Here is a 27,356-nt window from a genome sequence, read left to right on the forward strand (position 1 = left end):
CTTTGTTTTCGTCTTGCCAGCTGTTCCTCTTGCGAAGAAAAAGTGCTTCAAAGTTGTCCAAAGTGAAATTAAATTCACTTTAGTTGCAACCTGTAAGTAGATTTAAATACGAGGAACAATTTGATACCACATTTATTGTCATAGATAAACTTCGATCACCAGAATATAGGTTGTTACTTCTGAAGATGCATTGCATGTATGTTGTATGTATGATAATGATGTCATGATGTACATGATGTAGGCCTAGGCCTTTTACTCAATTACACCAGGCGGAGGAAGCCACTGCGGGCCGGTGTGACAGCGGATATAGTCACCCTGGAGTCATAGTCCGGTAGTATTGTATTTGACCAAATAAGCAGCATGATCTATTGTACCGCTAACCCTAACCAAAACATTTACCTTAGCAATGCGGGCTATGTTACACGGACTATCAGCCCTAGGACTACTATCCCTTGCACACCGGCCAAACAAACCTAAATATAGGCTCAACGAACAAAAGATCATGTGGTGTGCGACCATGCGGTCTTTTGTTTGCTCCTACCTTGTTTGTTGTGGCCAGCAGTGGATTCCTCTGCCTGGTATGAAAGTATCTCTTGTAATTTGGTGTCATTTTTCCAGTTTCAGAGGATGTTTTGATATCAATTATCATCAGCAGTCAGTTCAGTGTAATGGCATCTGGAAAAGCTTTACCCATCCCACCTAGATGGCTTGATTGCCCAAGGAAGGGGTCACTGGTTGCTGGTAAGTTTTCTGGCTCCCCAACTGTGGAACTCTCTAAGCTGTAATCTACGGGACGCTCAGTCACTCCTTGCTTTCAGGAACACTCTAAAGACGGTCCTATTTCAGAAGTACTTTGCTCGCTAGGGGGCGCACTCGAACAGTTTAATTGCTGGATTTGAGCGCCTTACAAGTCTTTATTGTATTGTATTGTATTGTATTGTATTGTAAGAACGTTAAAGATACTTTGTACTCAACTTTTCAAATAAACACACATAGGTATTTGAATTGAAGAGCGCTCGGATCAGAGATGGACATCACCACCAGTATTTTGATATGATGGTCAAAGGAAGGTCAAATTTGCCCTAAAATAGTAGAATTGGACCTACTGGTAATAATTTTTGAATTTAAGGCCAGTAAATACCCATAACGTAGTCTTCTCTCATATTCATTTGAGCTTCTCCATCCACTTCCAGCCAAGTTTCTTCCCTTTAAGACGCTCTTGGACAGCCGTTATGATGATCAGATTCCTGAGGCCAATAGATTTGATGTTGACATGTTCTTCTTGTCAATGTCTGCAGCCAAGGTGAGTGGGTTACAGGCTTCTCAATGGCCTACTGACGCAACTTTGGCTGCCACTACGTGGCGCTGGCTGGGTCTTGGATACGATGGTTTGTCAAGCGATGTTAGCGACATTTTTTTGGTGCAAAGTTTCCAGCTTTAGGAATGTCGTTGGGACACCAAACACAGACTTCCCTGTTCATGACTGCAACAGGAAGTAAAATCAAATGAAAGTGATGAACCTCAAAATGCTGACAAAGTGCAAAAAATGATTTCTTTTTCAACGGGACCAAAAACATGAGCTAGGAACGAAAAGCCATTTATTGAAATTTTTACAGTCCACGAAAGTGGAATTTTAAGGAATGTTTGCATTGTGGGAAAAGGAAACTGACGGATGAGTGTCTCTCAAAATCAGTAAATTTCTGTGATTTTTCATTTCAGCTCCGCATAGGTTTGATAATTGACCTGACCAATACAACACGGTTCTATGACAAGAGAAGAATCGAAGGGAAAGAGTGTCGTTACCTTAAGTTACAGTGTCGAGGGTGAGTAGTCAGTTTTTCTCTTGCTTGATTTGGGTTTTGGCGTCCTTAGGTCCTTCATCAGATCAGCATCAGCATCAGATGAAAACAGCAGAAGATAATGTTATTGTATGGTATGTTTTTTCAGGCACGGCGAATGCCCCTCCGAAGACCAAACCAATGCATTTTTGGAACTGTGCGATAATTTTGTGAGACAGAAACCGCTGCAGCAAATCGGTAAGCAGTAGCAAGCAGAGGAGTCTTCCTAAAAAAATCAAAAATATATCCAGAATAAAAATAAATTGTGACAAAGGGCAAGGAAAAAAACTCCATAACAGAACTCGTCGTCAGTTTTGAAGAATTCAGAAGTGAGTAAATGTTCTGAAGTATAAATTAAAGACACAATTATCAGTAGAAATCTTTCCTGTTGCAGGTATCCATTGCACCCATGGCTTCAACAGAACAGGCTTCCTCATCATAGCCTATTTAGTAGAAAAACAGTCTTGGAGCGTCGACGCTGCTGTCAATCTGTTCGCAAAGGCTCGTCCACCCGGCATTTATAAGCAAGACTATTTAGACGAGTTATATCGTCGATACGGCGACCCAGAGGACACACCGAATGCCCCGCCTCTTCCTGATTGGTGCACAGGTATGTAAGCCTTTCCTGGCACTGTATTTTCCGACGAATGTAGTTCAAGGTTTAAAAAAATATTTCTCGAGTATTTTGTTAAAAGTTTATAGTGTAAGCATCGTGAAATATTAAAGTCGAATCTTGACAATGATTTCTTACAGAATCTGATGACACTGGTAGTCTTGATGACGATGGTAACCTCATCGGACACAAACGCTCATCCGACGCATTAGGTGAGCCAGCGACCAAAAGAAGACGGAAAGAATTCTTGAGGCAAGACGCAAAGTTTATGGACGGGACGGTGCAGGGAGTACACCGGATTACGGAACAGCCGATCTTGGGCCAGGTGCAGAGGAAGTGTCAACAAATGTGCTCTTGGGAAGGGTAAGTTTCTATCACTTGCTGTGAATGGTGTTGTTAAAGGGGGAACTAGACACTGTTTCAAATATACCTGTGAAAGATTTCATTTTATAAAGTTTGATATTTGAAAAGATATCTCGTTTAAACTTCAGGTCAGGATTTCCTGGGTCGCAGCCGGTGTCAATGGATCTTGACAACATGAAATTTCTACAGCAAAAGCCATACAAAGTCAGCTGGAAGGCAGATGGTACAAGGTGAGGTTTTATGTCGCAGCGCACTGACGGGTCTGGGTACTAAGATTGAGACCGGGAGGGTGGACCTAATATGTAGGCCCAAACCTAAGTCTCCCAACTAGATGTCTTGGCTCGGGTGTGAAGAAGATTAAGACCCTAAGTCTTGTGGCGGAGTGCCTTTGTGTGCTGGTAGCTGAAGAATCGTAGGCTCACAGTCGCACCTAGGTCTGGTCTGTGCCTTTCTGCTAAGCCGGTCAAGTGAGCTTGATGAATGATATGAAAAAGTTGAAATTACCAAATTTTTGGTCAGATCATTTCCCTCTCCTCTTCAGGTACATGATGCTAATTGACGGAACACGACGCATTTTCATGATCGACCGAGACAACGCTGTATTCCAAGTGCCAAGTCTGACTTTTCCTCGAAGGAAGGATCTGAACGCCAATATTGAAAACACTCTAGTTGATGGGGTGAGTATTTCTTCCTTTGGGGCCTGGCGCTTTGGACTTGTTGCTCAGAAGAGGGCCCTGGTTCGAACATTACAGTTGGCGTGGACTTTGGGCAGGTCTCTCTGTCTGACTTGCCTCACTCCACCCAGGTGTACAAGTGAATGGGTATTGAGCAGCTCATCTTAGTTTCACTAAAATGTTTCTGGATTCAAGGTTTGAATGTAAAGTCGGCGACAAACTTTAACGTGGGCTTTAATTGCGTCACCTTATTATACTGATATTCAAAATGAAAATGCATTTCATGCCTCTGCTTCTTTTCCAGGAGATGATCATGGATAATGTTGGAGGCAAAGACGTCCCTCGATATCTCATCTATGACATTGTCAGATTTGAGGTAGGGTCGTATTCATAAATGTTGTAACTGCATTTACCTGAGGTATGCACAGGCTGTATTCATAAAACTGCTGTTTCATTGCGTCTTTGTAACTTCAAGATTTACCTCTTGATATCAGTGTCTCCAGTAGAGGGTATCCACTAAGGAAGTGTATAGTACCCCCAGGTATATGGCACGGCTTAACCCGCCGGCCATGAGGGAATTCCTTTATGGCCCAGTGGTTGGCGCGTTGGCCCCAGAGTGGAAGTTGAGCAACGTTGACCGCGGTCAACCTTTGGATCGGTGACCGGCGCGTACAATACATGAAGGTTCCACTGTACATTTGCTGCAAGGCTTGTGATGAAAGCTTGCTTGTCTCCGAGATACTTTCTATCTAAACAGTTACAGTTATACATATTGTGGAAGCTACAACTAGAATATTTTGACCTCTGGCTGCTGTCCTGCTGCACTGCTGACCGATATACCACATACTTGACTGAATACAGAGCTCTTCAGCTACAACTAGAATATTTTGACCTCTGACTGCTGTTCTGCTGTCCTGCTGCACTGCTGACCGATATACCACATACTTGACTGAATACAGAGCTCTTCAGCGTAACTCTGGCCAGGCAGTAGTTAGCTACAAGCTGTGTGCTCTGACAGCCACAGACGAAGTGAATGCACTCATTAGATTTTTTCTTTAATTTCAGGGTATGGATGTAGCAGGCACAGACTTCGACCGGCGTCTCCTTTGCATAACGAAAGAAATAATTGGCCCGCGATACAAGTCTATAGAACAGGGAAAATTAGACAAGCTACGCGAAGCATTTAGTGTCCGAGCAAAACCTTTCTGGGATGTGACACAATCAAAAGCAGTAAGTTGGCTGGGATTCCTGTAACGAGATTTTAGCATAGCTTCCACATGGGGGTTTAGTGGTTTTAGATTCCCGGGACTTGATTCAGAAGTCGTACGTTGCATTGGTTGAAATTTCAGTGGGAAAGAAACTTTCATTTTCATGCTGCATTGCATCCTCAAGCTTTACTCTTTCTTTCAGTTACTGGAGGGAAAGTTCATCCAACAAGTTAGCCACGAGACGGATGGACTAATATTCCAGCCAGTCCCTGATGTAAGTGTTTTACCCTTTGGGTGCTGAAGCCACTTTCTGTCTCCATTGCCCTGTGTTGAGCAGTGTGGCCAGTTTGTTGTTTTTGAGTGGCTGTGCAAAATCCAATGGATAAGAACATCAGCATCTTAACGAGTTTCTCTTCACTTCAGAAATATAAATGTGGTCGCTGTGATGACGTCCTGAAGTGGAAACCGCCAACGTTAAACTCAGTCGACTTCAAGTTACAGATCACTCGAGAACAAAGACCAGGGTAGGTTTTGTCAATTCAGGATGCTTGCTGTTCAGTTTGATTTACAATCCTGGAAACTACATACTTATTTTGTTTTGTGTGTGATGTTACAAGATATAACAGACGTCACTTTGATAGTTTTTACCCTATGATCAGCGCCCCCTTTGGTGCCAAATTACTGTGAATCCTCATTGATGTGGTTGTGTTTGTTTTATCTTACAGAATGTTACCGGAGACGAAAGGTTACCTGTACGTCGGAAGTCTTGACCGTCCTTTCTCACAAATTAAGGTTACGAGAGATTTAAAAGCATACGATAAAAAGATCATCGAGTGTACTTGGGAGAATAACACATGGAAATTTATGCGGGAACGAACGGACAAGTCATTTCCAAATGGCTACAAAACTGCTGTTGGTAAGTTTCTTTAGAAAGTCGTGTTTATATTTTCAACATATTGGCTTTGATGGACTCAGTAGGGGCCGAGAGCTTAGGTATTTGTGGGGTATCAGTGGCAGAGTGGCTAGAGCGCCGGGTCATATCCCAGAGGTCGTCGGTTCGTTTCTCGGATGGATCAGGACTGGCACTCAGTTATTAGGTTTCTGTTTTTTAGTCCTTTGAGAGAGGGGATTCAAGAAGAGACAATGAGAGACAAGAAATTTTCTCTTCAGGCTTCAACCAAATTTTGAATGCCCCTTAGGCCTACACTGGTGATATTGTTTCAAGCTTTCATTTCAATGAGTATCTAATTTCTTCTTCTTGCAGCTGTGTGCAACAGTATTCAGCACCCAGTCACCAAGGACCTACTGTTCGATATGATCGAGAAGGACCGATGGAGACCGTCTGCCTCTGTTCATCCCGGGAGCTCAACGGATAGAGATCTAATGCCCCCTCCACCATTTCCTTGAAGAGGAGTGAAATATTTGGACTATTGACTTCCGTGTTTCCCAAACTTCAGCACCCAGCTGTGGATTCAGTGTGTGATGGCCTAAAAAAACAATGCGTCATTCACAAGGACTGCTCATCAGGTGTGTGTGTGTGATTGAAGCCCTGTTCATCCCCGTTGTTAAAAAAATACTGATCTTTTGCGTCTGTCGCCATTGCCTTGAAAGGGGTGCAGCAGCTGGACTTTTTTCAGAAAGAAAGCACTACTTGTGTATGCGGTACATGTATCTGACTGGGAATGTATCACTGTATTGTACAGTTTATTTGACTCCTTTGTAGTTTGATATTTTTCTCCCAGGGGAGTAGGCTGGACATAGGTCTGTGCTGTTCGATCAACTGGCCTTTTCATAAGATTTGTCAAAATGCAAGTGCCATTTTCCTGACCTCTCATCTGTTTAGAAACCAAGGCAATCCTGGTTTATCCTTGATAAACAGGGTATACCTGGTTTAGCGAGAAAAGTTGCAGTGAATGACTGAATGGTATCAAGTGCAGATCGTCGGTAACGTCGAGAGTTGTGGTAACTGAGGGTCACCACTTGGCGTACTCAAGAAAGCGTGTTTACTTGGGATATTCAGTGTCGGCCGGACCTGTGGATACTAGCCTCAAATGCTCTGCCGGCCCTTCAAACTCAATTGTCTTGGTAAGTTGAAAAGTAGAGTTGGTTGCAGTATTTTACACCATCTATTTCACAGAACGTTTCATACATGTAAGAAAATGCTATTTTGCTTTAGGTTCAGCAAATCAGTGTGCTCGATTTTTAAAGCGTATAATAGCTTTAATCATGCATAACATGGTCATGGATTTCTTTTATGTTAAACAGAGCTCATATAAATCAGAAATTTTTAAGCTTAAATTATTATCATGATGTATGAGAGTTTGTAAATAATAAGAGATATTATTGTAGATGGGTCTGTCGTTGTTATTTTTCGAAAGATTGAAGAGTCCCCAAGGAGTATCAATCAGTAAGGAGATTGGAACTGCTCTGTTGACTGTCACAGTATCTATGACAACGCGAGTTGATTTCAGGTAGCATATGGCTACCGAGTCCATTTATGTTTGGCTCGCCATTCCTGCCCAAAAACCTGCACTTGTCCATTGAGCAGGCTTTCTGGTGCCCTGTGAGGCTATTACAGGCGGATATCTGGGGCTTTTCCATCTTAAAAATAGGGATTTGTAGGAATTATAGGGCCGCCGGAAAGCCTGATTGAGGCTGCCATTTGCATTGGCGGACATCCAAAGATCTCTAGCACATCAAACTTACCTCTGTTGCACGGGTTGATGCTCTTGATGCAGTGCTGCACAATGACCTCTGTCTTGGACATCACATTGTATGACATCATCAGTTATGCCAACATGATGGAAGTCTTTTTGTGCTTCATCATTTGGCTCTTGAATAGCTGATGTGTCACAACCTGAGGCCGGAATAAGATAACTGTGAGTTGGCGAGCTTGAAAGAAATGTCCGCCTCACTATGGGGACAAAGACCAAGATCACAGTTTTCACCATGCTTAGACAGACCGGCATACATGTATAGGTGTCTTAGGGTAATGACGCAAAGACTTCTGAATTGTGAAGCAATTTGCACCACGATGAAGTGAGCCCAGGTCTGCAACAGAGTGAATTGGCTTGGACCCTGTCAACTCCTCTTGGTCTCACTCCCTCATTCGAAGACCCCATGGAGTTTCAGGTCACTTGTTGATCCTTTTATCCTTTTCAACTAAAATGGCAAGAGATGTGCACGATTTGTTCAAATAAAGATGGGATGCAGAAGAAATTCCAATAAACAACCTTTATTGTGACCCATAGAATATAAACTAATATACTAGCATACAATTTAATACCATACATGATATAATATCACCATAGTATTTGCTGCGACAAAAAATAAATAACGAGCTATTTACACTTAAAGTTTAACAGAGTATACAATATTTAAATATTTGTAATAAAATTTATGGAATAATAGAAATGATAAATCATAATTATTAGAATGTGTGGAGATACAACAAGAAATAAGAATGTGTTGGAATTTTTTGCTAGCAACGGAATGGTCTTGCACATCCAAATGAAAAGCATCCTCCCACAACTGGGCTTGGGACCGTTTCTGAAATAGACTTGCACATAGCCCTGCGGAAATGGGTGACAGTGGGGTGATGCACACTTGCTGTAACAGCCAAGTTCTCTCACCAAATCGGGCAAATGTCAGCAGAGGTTTGATTCAGTGTATTTAAGGGAATGCAACAAAGGCCTGTTGAGGGAGGATGTTGGAATGTGATCTGATGGTCAAGGTATACAATATCAGGAAAGTCTCATCCATATTTGGATTAAGATGTGCTCTGCAAACCAAAAATATCACAGTCTGGGAACAAAAACGAATTCTGCACACCCAGAGAACTAGACGATGCATAAGTGCTAGCAATTGGTTCAGCAGTTCCTACTGAGGAATGCCATTGGAAATGGTTGTGTTGGTTCTCAAGTGTGAATGGAGTGACATTTGAAAAGGACTTGCAATCGCCCAGTCTACAGCCCGAAATTATCTATCATATACATTATATAGTCAGGTGAACTACTACATGGTAACAGCTATTTCATCAAAGACCATAAAATATTGAGAAGTCAACAACATAAACAGAGATTAAATTTTGTCAACAACAACCATGATTGATGAAACAGGCAACACTATGCTTCGATTCACTCAGCTCTGTCCCATTGTTACGGGGTTAAAAGGGACAACTTAGCATTTTAGTGATCATGAGGATAGTGTACATATTTGAAACCAGGCGCCGCCACATGTAGTGATACACTAATGCTTATGTCTCTTTTATGAGATTCACCTTGGCACGAAGGGGACAGAGAAAATCTACTAACTTCTACCATTGCACGATATCATATGAGCTAACATAAGCAGGAATAACCGAGAATTTGGAACACTTCTGCTGAAAAAAGCATTGTTCGATAACTAGATTTGCCAACTAATACATGCGTAGGCCAGGAGGGGTTTGGGAGTGTGAAAGACCCACCTGTTGGAAAAATCTTTAAATCTGGCCACGAAATTCCCCAGTGCAAAAAAGATTATTGAAATTGACTACCAAAGTCCCTTTCATCTTTGTAATATGTCCCTTCCTCAGGCAAAATGACCTCTCCTACGCCTTTTTTATCAAGTTAATGTTAGTTCATGTTTGTTCAAAGAGAATAAGTAGCGCTATCTATCAGCTGACTGTGTCTAATATTGCGAATAGTTCCCACCGCCGCTACGATAGTCCACATGGGCCTTTATCGTATCATTCACCTTGGCTATGGCCGAGACGATGTTGATTGCTTCTGGTGCTAGCTGGACCGTGTTTCCCATGCCCTTGAGGAATGTTACAGCAGTCTGAGGGAAGCCCTCTGAAAAACAGTAAATACAGATCAATAAGCAAGAATTCTGTGGCCTGTCACAGCAAAACCAGGCTCTGTTGCTCTGAGCCTGGCAGGTTAAGACGGACTGGTTGTACCATTCACTATTGTCTGCCTTTTGTGAAATCGGAGTACACCAGTTTCTTCCATTATCTCCTGGTGTCATTTAGGCTCATCTTTTCATTTCCGCTTCGAGAATGGGTCATACCTAACGAAACTTTAAAATGTGAATCTTTTAGCTATATTATACGTCACCACTTACTCTCGTACTCTGTTACGTCGGGGAAGAGCTGATTGTGTATCCGAGGCCTGTCTATAGATTCCGATAACGAGTCTTGCCCAACCAGGTAGTTCAACAGGACCTCAACCACTCCTGAAATAAATTTAAGAATAGTGTAACTGACACAGTTGAATCTTTTGGTGTGACAGGCAAAATTACCTGATTGGTCCTACAACACCCCAATTGGGGATCCGTGCCCGACTCTTCACTGACCTGATATTATTTTTGTTCCATTCGTTGCACCAACCGCAATGCGAGGCCCACATTTATGCTCTGTATGCATGACTAAGGTTGGCACCATGGAGGACAGAGGGCGCTTCCCGGGAGCAATCTCGTTGGCCTGGAGCAAGAGAGAACAAAACAGCTTAATGAAAATGTAAAGTAACTGGTCTGGTAAAAATTCTCCTTCATTCGCTCTTTTAATGGTAATGGGTATCATACTGTTATCCACTGGGCTATGAGCTCGTCAAGAAAAACACGATCTGAACTCGTTGTTTTGAAAACCTACCGGACTTGGAGGCATGCCAAACTTTGACGTCTGCCCAGGAATGGAGAAGTCGGCCATTTCGTTGTTGAGAATAATTCCTCCTTCTGTCATGAGTTTGGAACCAAACCAGTAGTTTATGGAACTGAAATAGATGCGTAGAAGGAAATACAACAAGGTTTAGACACATTTACCGGTACCTTATTTCGCCGTTACCCCACAGTTATAAGACTTCAGGCCTAGCCCAATACTCTTTTCTCTGAAAACAAAGCCCCTCGCTGGGCTGAGTAGCGCTCGTTGTAAGAAATTATGGGATGGTCTCGACTACTCACCTGGTTACACTGACGAACATCTCATTCGTATCAACCACCGAAATATGTGACGTCCCGCCGCTTGGCTTGGAGTTGAACTGTGAGTAGTAACTCTGTTGGAATGTCTTAGTGTCGTCGATTTTTAGGCGGATTGCATCTGCCCTTGCGTCGCTGTAATAAAAGTTATTGAAAGAGTGAAGACCAAGAAATCTCATGGACTGAAATGGTCAACAAAGTCTTCTCTTTTTCTGAATGAAGGGTGTAGGCCTTTGACAAGATACAAACAAACCCCCTGAAGGCAGTGCTATACATCATAATCTTTCCTATGCCCCTGGCAGTAGTCACAGCTGAGAAATATGGCCAAAGAGAATATGGAGCATCCTGTTATCACAACTGCTGTATGTCTTTTGATTGTTATAGAGACTTGTAATCTGGAGATTCAAATCCCATAACACCGTACCTTATCATATCCTGAGTGATGTTTTCAATCTGATCATTCATTGCCGGGTCAGCAAGGGTTAATCTCTCTCCATAGCCAAATTTAAGAGCCTGCAAAAAGGAGAAGAATCAAAATCCAGTCTGCAGTGTCAACAGCTGAGTTGTATGTGAGCAGAAGAGCTGGGTTAAGTTGCTTAAAGGGAACTGGAACCGCCGAGCGATTTATTCAACTTTTCGACTTTCACCGCCCGAGAAAGTCAAACTTCCAACTTCCTATTCGAGTTCAGATTTGTAGCTCCGCCCCCAGTGCCCGAGCATGCGCAGTTCAATTTGTTATTATTGAGAATCATGTCAGAATCACGTGAGTCATACGATCTTTCATTCATGAATTTTCGTAGTAAATTCCATAGTAGTGACGTCACTGAATGATTGACAGCTAGGCGCCATGTTTCATTCATGCCTCGTTCTGATCACCCGATACGCGGGAAATGAAAACGAGGTCATACGAACTGGCTTGGCGGTTCCAGTTCCCTTTGATGCAGGCAGCACGGTTTAGATGGTGTAATCTAAGTCCTCTCTTACCTCAATGAGTCTTCCATAAGTCGTCGCCTCTGACATTGATTCCATTGTCAGGTTGTAGCCCTTCATGATATTGAGAATGAGCAGAAGAGCTGGACCGCTTGATGGAGCTGGCACAGTGTAGATGGTGTAATCTAAAATTTAAAAAATATAATCACACAAAAAATATGTTTTTTCGAATTGTGCCGATGTCAGAAATCTTGGGGGAAAGTTTCAAGGTACAATAGAACCTCTCTATTAAGGACACCCTCAGGACTGACAATTGTTGTCCTTATTTGAGAGGTGTCCTGATTAGAGAGGTCAAATTGAATAGACACAACCGCTTTGGGACTAAAACTATTGTCCTTAATGGAGAGATTGTCCTTAATAGAGAGGTGTCCGCTAAGGGAGGTTCCACTGTTCACTCAAACATGTGGTAGAACTTTGACAAAACTGAAAAGTGAGGCATATGGAGGTCTTACCGTTGAATATACTCTTAACAGGTGGTTTTAGAATTGCTTTGTAGCCCTTCAGATCATCTTTGGTCATACGGCCATTGGTCTTCTGAATCTGTAAGAAAATGATAAGTTCCTAATTCAAAGGGACAACTTGGGAATGAGATATGGCTTCCAGCAGGACCGTCACTTCTCCAAACAGTCTCAATGAAGAATCATCACAGTGGCAATTGCAGGACGGATGGTTAAAATGTAACTTACTTTCTTGATGATATCATCAGCGATAGTTCCCGAATAAAATGGTTCGATCCCCTCATTTGCGATGCGCTCAAGCGTGTCTCCAAGTTTGGGTCTCTTGATGATGTCGCCCTCTTGGAGGAACTTGCCGTTCCGTATGAAAATCTTCGCGAGTTCTGGGCTGTCTTCGAAATCCGTTAGTTTCATGTGGTGGTCTAAGACGTGGGCTGGAAGGGTACAGGTCAAGGTTAAGGTTAAGGTCAATAGGTCAGGTTCAATTGACAGGAAACCAAAGGACGTTTTGACATGTGGACGTTTGGACTGGCAACGATCATCGACTTACCAAGGCCTTTGTTGACTTTGAATCCTCCCCGGGCCACTTTTACAGCAGGCATAACGAGGTCACGCCACGAAAGGCTGGAAGATTAACAGTTGTAAATGAATGACAAGGCAAAGTCATCATCATCAGTCGACTGTGCAGGCCAGCAGGCGGTGACAAGGTCCCTCCACCTAACGCAATCTTGGGCCTGGTCCTCAATTTGTTGGGTCAGCAATTGCCAATCTGTCTCCGTCTCCTGGCAGTGATTGGGTGTAAGACAAGTAGGACATTTGTTGACGGCATTGGCATCCATGCCACGTGTAGGCTGGCACAGGGCATGTAAAGCCACTCGTCTTATGCCCATACCTTTAGGAAATTACATATTGTGCTGTTTTCTATAACAGCAGTAATTTGTCAGCAATAACATCATTGGTCAAGGTTCAAAATGCTTTAGTTTCAGTTAAATCATTACACGACATTTTCAACCCCAGGTTCAAGGCTAGAATCTCAATTTTAATTCAATTCAGTGTGACCCACCTTCCATACTTGTCATGAGCCATTTTCATGCCGCGCAGTTCACCGGGCACAGCAACTGCATTTCCTCCCTATAAAACAAAATAACTTTTCTTTAGCCTGAAAGTCATTATCTGTTGATGGGAATATCAAGTTGAAGTAAACTGAATTTTCTCTAGATAAACACCCGTAGAAAAGAGAGAATTGTGACAAAGCTCAAAGGAAGACCAATTGGCAGAAGATGATTTCAATTTGGCTGAAAATGAGTTTCATTTGACGGAATTGACCTCTATAACTCCCATTTGATGGAAAATGATTTCCATTTGGTGGAAAATGATTATCATGAGAGAGTATCAACCACTTAACAACGTTGAAACCTGCAAAAAACCGAATGGTAGATACAAGCACATGAGTACAACACACACTACCAGCTTTTATATAAACATACTGAGAATGTATAGAGGTAAAAAAATCTACAAAAACAGACTTTGGTAAGAACTGTTCACTTACATTTCTAACATTAACTGTCAAATTTGGTGGTTTACAGATATAATACACGAGGATAATTCTAAAAACGTGTCATGACATGAAAAAAATTGACTTGGAGTGCTTGATATTTATAACATAAAAAAAGCCGGGAGTGCTTGCTATAAATTTAGACAATATTTTATACCGCAACAGGATCAACCCATCCATATTTGATCTTGCTTGGGTGGTGAGGAGTTATCTGGAATAAAATCAGTGAAAAGACTTTCAGTAAAAAATGAGACCCCACTCAGTTTAGATTCCTCATCTTGATGAATGACGAATTTGCTGTGAATTATTCAGCGCTTGGCAAACAATTTGACAATCATTTATCTTACCTTGTACGCCGATGCCGGGTTTGTCACAAACATGCTCTTGTTGGCGTGCATTGGCGCTGTCTCCCGCGCATCAATCACATTAGTCACTGATGTCTTGTGATCATGGACGACCATGAAATGGCCGCCACCTATGCCGGAGTGATGAGAACTCACGACTCCAACGCAGAACATGGTGGCGATGGCCGCATCCACCGCTGAGCCTCCAGCCTTCAGGGCATCGGTCCCGATAACGGAACAGAGTTTGGATTCTGATGAGACTGCACCATGTGGCTCCACCTATGTGGGAAAGAAAGTACTTTTTTACCTGTCGTATAGATTAGGTGGGTGATTACTCTTGCCTAATTCAAAATTCTATGGTCCAAATGTAAGACTTACTTGCAATTTTCACCTTTTTTTGAACGACTTCAAGTTTGAATGGTATAAAGTCAAGAGTTTGGTTCTACTCAAGTCAAAATTTGTTATCACACAAGTCCTTTAAACATCGAACAAGCTCAGAACTAACTATTACCTGGGGAGGTCCGAGATATATCTGCATGATGAGAGCAGTTGTTACGACCACGGCAAAAGCCAAGCTGGATCCGACGATCATCTTTAGGCCATCACCCTTCTTGTAACATCTGCAATTTCAAAGAAACCATTCAAAATTAGCAAAGAAGAATGTTGAAATTTATATTCAGTATGTCTTTACACCACTGGAAGTTTTCAAATTCAATTTTCAACGAATGGTGTGGGCATGTAGGCCTTGAGGTGATTCTCACTTGTTGGTTCCTTCTTCTTCCCCCCTCTGGTCCCTTGCCAGCGGCAGCGTCTCCTTGGCACTGGTTGGACTCGGTGAAGCATCATTGACAGTCTCATGAGCTGCTGTCCCAAGCTCGTTGTCAATCAGGCCATACTTGTCTCCTGCAAGGTAAGGATTTCTCCTAATAATTTCACTCTCTTGTATTGTTTTTTGGCTTTGCACTCCGTTACAAGGAATGCAGTGTTGGATGTTGTGATCTTTCAAATGATTGTTTCTGAACCTCACTGCCATACGACATATTGATATTGCCACATTTCTTAAGGAATTCAATTTCAAGTTGATGAAGTGGTGATATTATGCACGATATGGCGATCTCACTAAGTCATTTGGCATGCTATGCTACACCTTCTGTCTACAGCTATGGGATGTAGCCGGAAGGTCCGTGTACCACTACTGTAGGGTAGGCTATTCCCCCGGCTGCACCATTGATCATGCCATGATCATCCTTTCATTTTTATCATTTTATGGCCTGCGCACAAACTTACAAAGCCAGGCAACAAACTATCTCGCAATGACCAAACTGAAACTATATAACCAAATTCCACCTTTTTAAAAGTCCACCCTCTCTTTCTGGCTTCATTCATGTTGATCGTGTTATTCATTTGTTATGGTTTTTGGAGGAAAAAAGTAGCTATTTTTTGACATTTCTGTTCATGATTTCTTCGCTTTTTCTGTAAAAGTTGTACTTTTCCAGATGCCACTTTCCTTCAGTCTTTGCCCTTGATTTATAATTACCTGATGGTGGATGCTCCATAACATCACCCCCAGCAGCAACAATGCCATTTTTTTGCGAGATCATATCCATTTCGAATGAAAAATCGAATTTTGTGGCCTCAAAAATAAAACAGCTGCTGCAAATTTTCCCGGAAGCACTTGCCTGCCCCTAGCGGCGACGATTAGAATTTGTCCATCACATTCTCCAAGCGTCGTCAATGGTGCTTTTCTTAAAATAGCCGATGTCAACAAAGGGGGCGGAGTATCTTTGGATCCAGCCCAAGGGATCTAGCCCTACCCCTAATTTAGGCCCCCGGCAGTGGCTGCATCAGCGCCACCACGCGGGGTCTAATGGTATTAAGATCAAGAGGTGAAGGCTTGAATAGCTCCTGGGTGAGTTTACAGTAGGGGCCTGCAAGTAGGTCCCACTGGTGGCGGTGCTGCCACATTAAAGGTTCAGACAGCTCCTAGATGAGTTTTGGAGCAACTGCAGAATAGCCGGGACACTCTGTGCTAAATGATAGGAATGTGTACCTAATGGGCCTAACTGCAGAATAGCCGGGGCAGTAGTAGCTCTGTACATTATGTACACTCTGTCCCTCTGTACATTATGTACACATTCCTATCATTTAGCACAGAGTGTCCCGGCTATTCTGCAGTTGCTCCCATCTCTGGGACGATGTGACAATCAAACGTGAAAGGTGGACACTTTTGATTGACATTCACTGCTCCCAAGTCATGGCCTATGAGACGCCCCCTCCTCTCTTAGATTGGTACCAACTTGTCCCATCAGATGGCATTGGCGCATACTGCGCCTGGTGGCGCGTGGACCTCAGTCTATCAGAAATTCGAAAGGTGTCGCGCAAGTGCTTCCGGACAGATTGCTAAGAAAAACAAAGGATTTCGGTGAACAAAAGGCTCCTACTTGTTCAATGATGATGTGTGCATTGCAGTAAATAAGGCAACATCGAATAGCTGTTGAGTGACCACAACTGGTGAGCACAATTTAAAGTTGTTTTCTCCAAAATGAACTTTGCACTGATGCCCTGAAAATGTGTTTTGTTTTGATCTCGTATAGTCTTAAGTGGAAATCATGTACATCATGTACATGAATGTACATACATGTTTGTATAATACATGTGTATGTCTTGGTCTTGGTCTAGAAGTAGAGGCATTGTCTGCATCGACAATGACTAGATGCCTGAGATGGCAATGGATGATATAGGCCTATGATGTATAATACAGCACTTCGTAAAAGGATAAGAGGCAAATACTTCAGTTATAGAAGTGAAAATACAAGCCACCCCAGTCACTGTGAGTTAGTCTTGGTCATCATACCATTGTCAGTGAATAAGTGATTGTCTGGACATGAAAACTATGGGACCATCTGGCTCATGGTGATAAGCGGACTAGAGCTCATTGTTACATGGGAAATGAAACGTTATTATCACTACGTTAAGCACAAACTAGTAGTAGGCCCAATCAACAGCTCGTTGTGTGCAATCACTAATTACAGACCAAGCTGCTGTCCTTAAATCAATCTAGAAATTCACAGGCCCGTGCAGGAAAATTCATTTTTGTAAGTGAACATGTTGATGGGATTTAATTTGAACTACGAAATGTATTATATCAAATATTCAGAAGTGGTCTTAGGTTGGTGAAACTAGAGTACGTATAAAAGTCAATGGAAGCAAAATGAGACTTTATGTGACTGTCTATTCACATGTTTACACCCCTAGTCTCAAGGACTGATACCATCATAAAATGATTAGTGTCATGAATGAGAGTTATTTGATCTGGACAATACCAGTATGTGTGTGGCAGATGGCGAGAGATGTAGTGTTTTGGTTCATGCAAACTATATTGATTACTTTTAGGGATGGTGATATGGGTTATATTCCATCAGGTTATATCAGAGCACAATGGCATGTTACAAATGTAGGTCAGGTGATGCAGATAGGTAAAGAAGTTGCCAGGATGAACAAATGTCACGGGGGGGGGGGGGGGAAGGGCTATTACATCAGGATACATTCTTGTTCTGAAATTAAGATGGCTGCATCATCCTAGCCAAGTAGTGTGCCCTTTTTCTCAAAACTGGCAAAAGTGCCCTTTACACAGAAAACTGCTGTGAGCTCTTTTGAAACAAATTTGAGGCCCTCTTTGCTTGGTTTCGCATTATGATTAGATGCAAGTACTATCCCTCACATTTTGCTCATGTATGCATGAGCCAATTGATTCCATTGTACAAATGGTGGGTTGTTGATATAGACAACACAACATGTGCTACTTTTGTAGATTCAAGGCGTAAACGCAGCTGTCAATCTGTGCAGTTGAATCCCAAGTACAACCTATACTCAAGCCTTGTAGGCCTAGGCTTGGCTGAGTGACAGCCTGGTGCATCCAGAAAATTGATTTTTATTGCATTCTGATTTGTTTCACGGCATGAATACATGGTTTTTATGTTCGACATTCGAGAAAAGAAAAATCAACAGAGTAATATTTGAGTTCCTAATCTTGGCATGTGCAGGGGCAGGTAGGGCATTTTGGATGGAGGTCTTCTAAATCTAAATGAATGAATTTTTCTTTCATTTCTTTGATGAGATCTCTGTGGATTGCATGAAATCAAAAAGAGAATGCACATATTAAGTGCCATTGCCAACAATTGTGACCCGCTCCACCAAAACTAGGCGTTTGTCGCATCTGAACTTGACAGGTTGATACGGACTTGTTGTTCATTTCCCTATTGTAGACCTTTTGTGAAATGTGACCAAATCAGTTTGTAATAGATTTCACAAAAGGTCCACAATAGGGAAATGAACAACAAGTCCGTATCAACCTGTCGAGTTCAGATGCGACAAGCGCCTAGTTTTGGTAGAGCGGGTCACAATTTGCAACACCACATTAGTGTGGAATCAAAAACGACACCAGGACATCAAATTATGGTATCATAGGCCAAGGGTATATTTTGTTGCTGATTATCAAATTAGTGTTTGAAAATTGATTACATTTACAAAGCAATTAAGGATTGATTAGTGCCAGTTGTATGCAGGATAGATAATCTGTCAATGTTGACCAAGTGGTCAGTGGGGGTCAAAAGCCCAGTCTGCTCAGCCTGTGTAAATTTGCAATTAATATCATGATTGTTCTGTTATCAGTGGAATTAAAAGTCATTGGTTATTGTTCAGAATTCTTTACACAGTTGGTCATCTCTGTGGCTTGGAATTCAGATCCCATTTATTTCACAACATGTCTTCCTTGTGCATTGTACAAAAGTGTGGATTGCATAAGTGAAAACAGACTCATAATAATTGACAGCAATTTGCCACACCTTATAGTGAGTTCTAACAGAACCTGGATATCATTATTTGCTTTATATGAGAGGCCAGGCATGCTGATATTATTTTCTGGAAAGAAATATTGTTTCCTGAAATGGAATTCGAAGCTCCATGTTAAAAAACAGGGTCAGTAACTTCCTGATATCAGTTTCCAAAAACATGAGTATGATTATGAAAAAGTTTGTCATGTCTTTAGTCTGTTGACATACAAGTGGTAGCGAATAGGAAGGAGATTTGATGCATGACTTGTAAGAAATACGTGTGTTACATCACTGTCGATATGTGTATTGTGAAAAGGTTTTGGCTAAACCATTTCAGGTCATCCAAAACTGAAATATAAAGTATCAGGTGTTTTTTATTCATTCATACCTACAGTATGAAAACATGCGTTGTCGAGGCAAAATTAGCTTATGTGTACTTATACATGCCCAGCTGTTGAAGTTGATGATAAAATTGTGACTTGTGCATGCCCCAGTATATCATGCCTAGCATGTAGGCCTCCACAGATGCTAGCATAGATCGACATTGATTGTAATGTAATGTGTTTTATGATTGATTCTGCATGCCTCTACTTATGAAACTCTTATAAAACTGGTAACATCTGGCGGGTGAAAGTTCATGTTGAAATAATTATGCTGGCATGTTTTGTTCAATTCTGATTCAGAAGAAAGAGATGAATTATTTTTACGCATTTGAGCTGTTCGGTGAGAAACGACAGCAGTAGAAACACCACTTGCTTTGCCCGAACTCTATCAGCTCTCTGGTGGGCTTCTTCGTTCCGACCCATCATATCTGCTCCCTCATAATGAATAGAGGGAATATTGCCCTGAGAAAGAAGGGGCTCTGTGACATAATTCTCTAGGACAGCTGACTTTGTTACTGAAAACGGACGGCCTCGCGTACATCTCAAAAATTCTAAACTCAGAAGAAAATTTCCGGACTGATGTTTTGGCACAGCTGACATGAAACTGTGAAGTTGCAGGAGTGGGTGAGTGAATGATTATGTGAGTACTGGGTGAGTATGTGAGTACTGGGTGATAATGTTTCTGATTCTTTGCAGATGGCGCTACTGTGATGCAGGTCACCCACTGAACTAGGACGCTACTCTCCATTGATGTTTACATTTCGGTACATGATTTAAAACATTTCTCAAGTTTTCATAAGGTGAGATTACAAGCTAGAGATTTTGAATGAAAATCACCTCTGGCAAACCGTGAGTGACTGCCACTGAAAAAACTAGAAACTGTGTTTGCTCTGCACTCTGTGGTGTTATTCTCCATGGAGTAGTCATGTTTCTCACTTAGTGGGGTCTTTTGCTTTACCAGGCATGGACACCACATACAAGGAACCTCAATTTTACCTCTCATTTGAAGGACTGTAAAGAGCTTGTGAAGATTTTACCAAATCCTTGATATTTTAGATCTTCCAACATGGAGAGTAGTATCTCTGGGGTCTACGGAACGGCCAAGCCACAACACAAGAAGGAGAACTACCTCGACGATGTCATCCGTTTCCTGCGTCGGTTGCTAGGTTACTGTCTGTGCGTCGTCACGTGCGGCTGTGTCCCGCCGCCAAATGGACGAATGAATGGTCAGGAATATGAGACGGCGTTGTCGGATACTGAAAGGGAGGCTGTCAATAGCTTGCTGAAATACTTAGACTCGAGTAAGTTCGAAAAGGTTGTCGATTTTAGTGTAGAAACCAAAGAGTATGGTGTTAATTTTAGTTCTATCAAAAAATCAAGTCTGCTGCTTCAAAAACGAGGCACTGTGTAAAGTACATGGAAAACAGTGCTTTGACTTCAGTAATGAAATGATTGACGTCTGACACTTGATCAAAGTGGTACAATGATTATTTCATCTTTTACAGAAGCCTCTGACAACCCAACCATTGACGACGAACGTCTCCGCGCCCTATGTATCCTGACCTACTCAGATAACGTCGAGCTCCAAAGGTCGGCTGCGTTATGTTTTGCCGAAATCTCCGAAAGAAGTAAGACCATTACAGCTGTTGCTAAGCGATCGTTGAGCAGAGTTAAGTGGGTGTATACGCTGTATGACGCGCCCTGGGTTTGCCACCGTGCGGGGTCCGAGGAAGTGACGACTCCTGGTGGCTATGATGGTAGTAGTTCAGGGTCTGATAGCGTATTTGACGACAACGGAGGTACAGTAGGAATCTTATTCGAGGTGGCACCCGGATGTTAGTGTGGTTTTGGGAAACTGCTATCTAGATGTTGAGGCAGGCGGAGTGGTTTGGGGCCGATATTAGGGATGGAATTAGAGTACGGTAGAAAGGTTTCTATTATCTCAGTTGTATACATTGTTCTTGAATGATGGCCGATGTTGGCAGTTTTTGGACAGTTTCAGGTCAGTATTAGAGATGGAATTAGAGATGGCGTAGAAAGGTTTCTCGGTTCGTAGTGGTATATCTTGTTCATAAGATTAGCAAGTGTCGGCAGTTTTTTGGTCATTTCTGTCTCATAGTTAACCTTATAGGCATTTCTGATGACAATTTCTTGTAAATATGTGTCATCCAAAATTCCTCAGTTATACAAAAAATCAGTTTGGTGTTGGTTAGGTACTCATTCAGTGTACTCTTGAATGAAATGCAATTCAGTATCTACCATCAACTTCTTCCTGTGGGCAACCAACTGTCTTCCCTTGAGTTTTTCTTCCAGTCTCAGAAGGGGTTGTTCCGTAATTTTGAACCTGGAAGTTTACCTTATTACAATGTACATGTAGTTAAGGTTGGAAAAACACCCACTGTTCTTCGGTTTTGGATCAGAAATGATGACCCTTCTGTATTAGTAATCGGGTCCCGCCGGTTTCGGTCACTACATTGTCTTTTCATGAATCCCCTACATCTCTAGGGTCATGGTGTTCGATCGTCCTGCTATCGAAATGTTTGGTCAAGCATGCATGAATTCAAAGTTGTGTTAGTGTAAAGCCATGGTCATGGTGCATGAAGTCATGTCTGCTCTAGATGGGCTATCGTCTGACCCAGAGTCATGCTATTCCTCCTGCTGGGCTATTCTGTCTAACCCCAAGGTGAATGTCTGTCACCCATATCCTTCTCCAACTTCTTTGGACTGGTGGATTACATGATACTACCTAATCCAAACCCTGCTTTAGGATTTCCAGTATAAACAACTTATCTTTCCATGGTATGGTGGAAGTAAGTGGATGTTGTTATACGTATCGTGATTATTTGTACGTGTAACTGGAGTTATACGGGGGCAGCGGTAGCGCAGTGGAAGAGAGTCAGCCTCATGATCAGGAGGTCGTGGGTTCGACTCCTGGCCGAGTCACTGCTTAGTTCCCCTGCTGGTCGAGTTCAAGTGAGCACCTTCTGGTTGCTCCTTGAAACCCCTGATTGATTTCTGTGGAGACCGGGGTAATAATATGATATCCCAAAGCGCTTTGAGCGAGAACTATAGTGTCACGGAATTGCGCTGTATAAAAGACTCATTATTGTTATTATTATTACTCTGCTACGAGTATTTATTTGTGCAGATGTAGCTGTTTTATTCATTAAACAGTTTTTATATGATTTGTTGATACATGTTCAACCAATTGGACAATCCTGACAAGCCCTCCCCCTCCTCAATTCCAAACATTATTAGGATTTTGAAACATATTGACGTTTACATGCAAGGACTATCTCTAGACAATATTGGGCAAATGTAATGTAAAGTAGAAGGAAACCGGAGACCCTATGGTGTCGAAGAGAGTCACCCTCTCTATCACAGGAGTGTACCGGGACTGACCAGGAATCAACCTTGGGCGTCAGAGGTGATAGGCACTGATGTTTCCACTGGGCCACTCTGAGATGGCCCTTTCACTGATTCAGCCAATTGGAAATCAATTTCTTAGATTTAACGAATCCATTGTCTCTGCGTCTAACCTATTTCTCTATCTTTCAGTGATGGTACCATTAACTCTAGTCATAATGGAACCTCTCAATGTCCTCCTACAATGTCGAGACACTGAGGTTCTACGTGCCGCGTCTCTGGCCGTTAGCAACTTCGCCTTGGAAGGTTCGGAGCAAAACCGGGCCGTGATTGTTGAGAGCGGATCCATCCTGCTACTCGTGAATCTTTTGTCGTCCAAGAACTATGAAGTGCAATGCAATGTGTGCGGATGCATTACGACTCTAGCAACCGAAGGTAGGTGGCGCTCTTCAAAATCTTGCATTTTCAGTATTTTGCTAGCTGTGGGACGTTCTTCTAAGTGGTTAAGACCACAACCCCAATATAACGTGCATTGCTATAGCTATACCAGACGTGATTTTTCAAGTCATATTACCAGCTCCCATGATCAACTGTTTCCAACTTTTTGCATCATCCTCCCAGATGAAAACAAAGTCGACATCATCGAAGCTGGCGCGTCGAAACCTCTTCTCAATCTGTGCCGATCACCTGACCTCCGTGTTCAACGTAATGCCGTTGGTGCTGTTCTTAATCTGACCCATCTCAGTAAGTATGAATTTTGCCATAGAGGGAGCTGCTTGAGAGATTGCTGCCGATAATATTGAAACAACATCCTGAATTGTTCGTGGCCTTTCCCTGCCAAGTGCTGGGAGGTTTGTGGGACTACTTCGTTGGTGAGATTTGGGCCGGAAATTGACCTTAAAATTGACATGAGTTGGCTGTCATCTTCTGTTTTGTGAGAACCATGTTTACCAGGGCCTCAGCTTCAGAAGCGTTCAAGGTTTTCCCTGCTCCAGTCTCTCTATGGAAATATGCGACAGTGACGTATGATATCCTTAAAATCGCTCTCACGTCCCTTTTCCTTCAGACGCGAATCGCGATGAACTAGTCACATACGGTGCCATCCCCATCCTTGTCGAGGTCCAAACCTCCAAAGACGTAGACGTCCAGTACTACAGCACAGCGGCCCTTAGCAACCTCGGTATGAGCGAGCGACATCGGACGATGATGGTCGCTGTCGGCCATTGCGATGTTGTTCGGCAGCTGATAACGCTTGCGCAATCACCAGTGGAGAAGGTGCGATGTCAGGCGTGTTTGGCGCTGAGAAACCTTGCATGTGACAGTAAGTTTTTTGCTTTCTTAAATATTTGACTAAACTGATAACGCCATTCAATGGAAATCATTATTTTCTCTTTGTCGTGGTGAGTTTTGGTTGAGTTTTTGTTTCAAACTCGCTACAGGTCTTTTGGTGTAAGGAGTGTAACTGCAGCTATTGGTTGTCTTGCAAAACGAGGGGTGAATCTCATATGTAGGCCAAGCTTGATAAAAACATATTGTTGCTCTTTCAGCGGACAACCAACTCATCATAGTCAGATATGACGGTTTACCGGCGCTGAAGAAAGTCTTGGTAGGGAGCTCTGGGGAAACCCTAGCAGCAGTTGCGGCGTGTGTGCGAAATTTATCAGTTCATAAAGCAAACGAGGTAGGTGTTTCTGTCCTGAAATGTTTGTTTGAACCCTTGAAGTTTTGAGAGCTTAGCGGTGTAGTGGTAGGAGGGTCCGGTAGTGATACTGCCTGTGTTGGCCAGTGTCTTCACCAGTGAACCCACAACAGCTTCTGTTTGATTTGGCCGCCCCTCAACTTTGAAATTTTTACCATCTTTGGCATTTCAGGTTGCCATTATCTGTGAATCGTTTTTACCGGAGTTGCAAATGATCCTGATGTCATCAGGGAATCCCGAAGCCAAGAAACACGCCGCAGGAACGATACGAAACCTGTCTGCTGGAGACCATGCCAGGGTAAGTGAAGTGGAAATTATAAAAAAACTTCATCAAGTGTGTTTGTGAAGAGTAGCACCACCGAGAAGTCTCATTATGTTCAGCAATTACATAATCATAGCAAAAAGATCCAAGGTTGCTTTTGTTCGATGCTTTTCATCGACCAAGGTCTGTCTTCGAACAATTTACAACTGATGTATACCCATATTGCTCAATAAAATCGTTTTGACGTTTTGGCCAGTCTCTTCTGGTAAGGTGTTATGGTCAAGATCATGCCATTACAAGACCAACATGTTCGTCTTCATATTTTCAGGTCATTGTGAATACTGGAAACATCGAGACATTATGCATCCTAGTCCTGCGAACACAGACACGACACTCTGGTGCGCAGCTCTCAGTTATCATAGAAACCACTGCCGCGCTTGCCATTTTAGCTGATGAAGGTAGGAGTTTTTCTCCAAAGTTCATGACAGTAGGCAGCCTGTCTGTAGGTTTTCCCGAAGGTCAGACCAAGCTGCTTCATCTCTCCTGTACAGTACGCCGCCAGGTCTCCTTCAGTCTCGGTTTCTTGTCCTATCCGGTGCGGTCAGGGAGTGTGCCTGGTGCTGTTTGACACATGTCCCAGCCAACACCAATGCCATCTTTGAACCGTTATTGTCTTACCCACTGCCCAACCTTGACAGTTCCAACTTGGCCACAGATGTCGCCCTCAGTCCTTAAATCGTTACGCATTCACATCCCATGTCTTTGCCTTGCAGAGGAGGTCAAACATATGATGTTGGAGTACGAAAATGGCAAGGTCATATCAAAACTCATCGACCTTGCCAATAGGTCATCCAATTCGGAATTACGGTACAACTGTGCAGGGACACTTGGGCAAATAGCTGTCATAGGTAGGTCAGGATTATTTGTCTGTTCCCCGTCTTCCTGTCTATTATAGGCTATCCAATTAATCTTTTCCTCAGCCTTTCTGGTCTTGAAACTCACTGTCAAATGAAAAAAATACCAAGAAAAAAATAGTTTGTGGTCCGAAACTAGACCAAAGCTAAATTATGAAATGCCTATCTCATAGAAGCATTGATTACACATCGATTTGTTCTCTAACATTTTAGTTAGATTAAGTATTTTGTGTCTTTCTTGACACTGGGTGGCAACGTTGATCTAATTTTTCTTGCACCCAATGGTCCTAACGGACCCAAAAGTGTACCTGTAGATCTCTGTTGTCAGGCAGTTTCCAAGTACACATGATCAAAACCTCTAATTTCAGCCATCCCCTCTGACCTCATCCAAGCCAACTCAGCCGGCATCTTGTCATACATGACAGACTTCCTCCACAGTGATGACAGCAGTTTCGTTCACATAGCTCTGTGGACCTTGGTGCATTTACTAGACGGTAAGATATATCACGCAATCTTGTCGTGCTTAGGATTATTTGTAAATCTTGCTGTGCAGGGAGAGTTGACTGTTTTCAACCAACAGTCGAGCAGTTGCTCTGCTGTTTGGCATCAGCATACCAATAGACACAAATCTGCTTTCTAAATTTCGGGAGTCCAAATTTCAATTTTATGGATAAGAATGTGGATAAATTTTGTTATTCGGAAAGGCGAGTACTACTCTAATTTCCCAATTTGCAGATTTTCATAGGCTCTACATACTAAAAAAGAAGTAGGCCCCTCTTAGCATTTAGTAATATCCGCAATAATGATATTAGGAGCTGAAGTATCTTATTCATTCCTTCAGATCAAGCATTCCTCAAGACTATTCAGCGGAGTCAGCTACCTAGGCGGTTCACACAACTCAAGGAAAAAGCCCCATCACCAGCAGTTCAGGAACTAGCAGAGACCGTCATCGATAAATTAATTGCGACAGGTCCAGACGATAGCAGTTGAACGACAATGAATCAGTCCAGGCTGTGAATGAGATTTATTGGCCAAGGTCAAAGTCAAAGTAAATCTTGCGCAATCACTGTATCATTTGGTCAAGGTCAATGTAATGTTGCGCAACCTCTCTTGGTGGGTTATGGTCAAGGTCAAGGTCAAAGTTAATGTTGTGCAACCTCTCTTGGTTGGTTAGGGTCAAGGTCATAGTAAACGTTGCCCAACCTCTCTCGGTTGGTTAAGGTCCAGGTCAAGTTAACGTTGAGAAACCTCTCTGTCAAACTTGATGTCAAGGTCAAAGAACTTATCTCAATCGTAGAACTCATAGGGTGTTGATTTTTGAAAATCTCGGCTCTGCGTATGATGAGTAAAAAGAGGTTTAGTGTGGGAAACAAATGGTTTGGCAACATGAAATAGTGGTACAGGACTCGGCTTTACAACTTAAATTCAAGTGTCACATTGTATTGTGCGAGTTTTAGATTGTGTGCGTCAATTCAGAAGCATATTCCTGTTGTAAACAAAGATATTTTTTATTGGAAACGTGTTAAGAATAGGTGGGGGTAGTTTTTAGTCAGATTTAAAATGCGACTAGTGTTAGTTATTTTGCTTTTTTTTCTGGAGAATGTTGGATATCGAGGAGAAGCTCTTTTTCTAAGTGCAATGTACATGGTTGTACTACTGTATTGGTCTGCGAACACGGGACCATGGAAAATGATGTTACGTCACGGATAGCACTAACGTTTTGCCGTCCCTCGTCGCGTGTTAGCCGTCCAATGACATCACGATTGTATTAAAACTAGAAATTACTCTTGCCAAACGGCTGAATTGCAACTTTTAATCACCACTTTAGAACTTATAAGCAACAACAAATTTTCTTCTTTTATTGATTTTGTTACTATTCATCTTTGCAGAAAATGTTGAATGATTCAA

At 42.4% G+C, this 27,356-nt stretch overlaps 3 protein-coding genes across 4 annotated transcripts; 2 read left to right on the forward strand and 1 right to left on the reverse strand.

The window, feature by feature from the left end:
- Positions 1–7,032, forward strand: LOC135503232 (mRNA-capping enzyme-like). Its single transcript, XM_064796701.1, has 15 exons — positions 1–92; positions 619–741; positions 1,194–1,303; positions 1,720–1,823; positions 1,948–2,036; positions 2,233–2,448; positions 2,592–2,814; positions 2,943–3,044; positions 3,356–3,491; positions 3,793–3,864; positions 4,554–4,718; positions 4,899–4,970; positions 5,120–5,220; positions 5,422–5,612; positions 5,961–7,032. The coding sequence occupies exons 2-15, from the start codon at positions 669–671 to the stop codon at positions 6,101–6,103; spliced, it is 1,797 nt and encodes a 598-aa protein (XP_064652771.1). The 5' UTR covers positions 1–92; positions 619–668; the 3' UTR covers positions 6,104–7,032.
- Positions 7,033–7,915: 883 nt separating this feature from the next.
- On the reverse strand, positions 7,916–15,662 carry LOC135503253 (glutathione hydrolase 1 proenzyme-like). Of its 2 annotated transcripts, XM_064796738.1 has the most exons (16): positions 15,530–15,662; positions 14,754–14,895; positions 14,504–14,612; positions 13,996–14,271; positions 13,806–13,859; positions 13,157–13,224; positions 12,644–12,717; positions 12,325–12,527; positions 12,091–12,178; positions 11,633–11,763; positions 11,073–11,161; positions 10,634–10,783; positions 10,326–10,446; positions 10,031–10,157; positions 9,800–9,910; positions 7,916–9,528 (listed from the first exon to the last, which is right to left on the reverse strand). In XM_064796738.1, the coding sequence occupies exons 1-16, from the start codon at positions 15,597–15,599 to the stop codon at positions 9,365–9,367; spliced, it is 1,977 nt and encodes a 658-aa protein (XP_064652808.1). In that variant the 5' UTR covers positions 15,600–15,662; the 3' UTR covers positions 7,916–9,364. The 2 variants fall into 2 exon arrangements, with proteins under 2 accessions (XP_064652808.1, XP_064652809.1); XM_064796739.1 differs by lacking the exon at positions 13,806–13,859.
- A 708-nt stretch (positions 15,663–16,370) lies between these two features.
- On the forward strand, positions 16,371–27,309 carry LOC135503063 (uncharacterized). The gene is made up of 13 exons (XM_064796350.1): positions 16,371–16,503; positions 19,904–20,007; positions 20,264–20,508; positions 20,713–20,835; positions 22,766–23,008; positions 23,195–23,317; positions 23,640–23,894; positions 24,121–24,254; positions 24,445–24,570; positions 24,863–24,992; positions 25,308–25,442; positions 25,817–25,942; positions 26,290–27,309. Exons 3-13 carry the CDS (start codon positions 20,274–20,276, stop codon positions 26,436–26,438), a joined length of 1,779 nt encoding a protein of 592 aa, XP_064652420.1. The 5' UTR covers positions 16,371–16,503; positions 19,904–20,007; positions 20,264–20,273; the 3' UTR covers positions 26,439–27,309.
- Positions 27,310–27,356: the final 47 nt, after the last annotated feature.

Source organism: Lineus longissimus, chromosome 19 (assembly GCF_910592395.1).
Source record: "Lineus longissimus chromosome 19, tnLinLong1.2, whole genome shotgun sequence".
NCBI lineage: Eukaryota > Metazoa > Nemertea > Pilidiophora > Heteronemertea > Lineidae > Lineus > Lineus longissimus.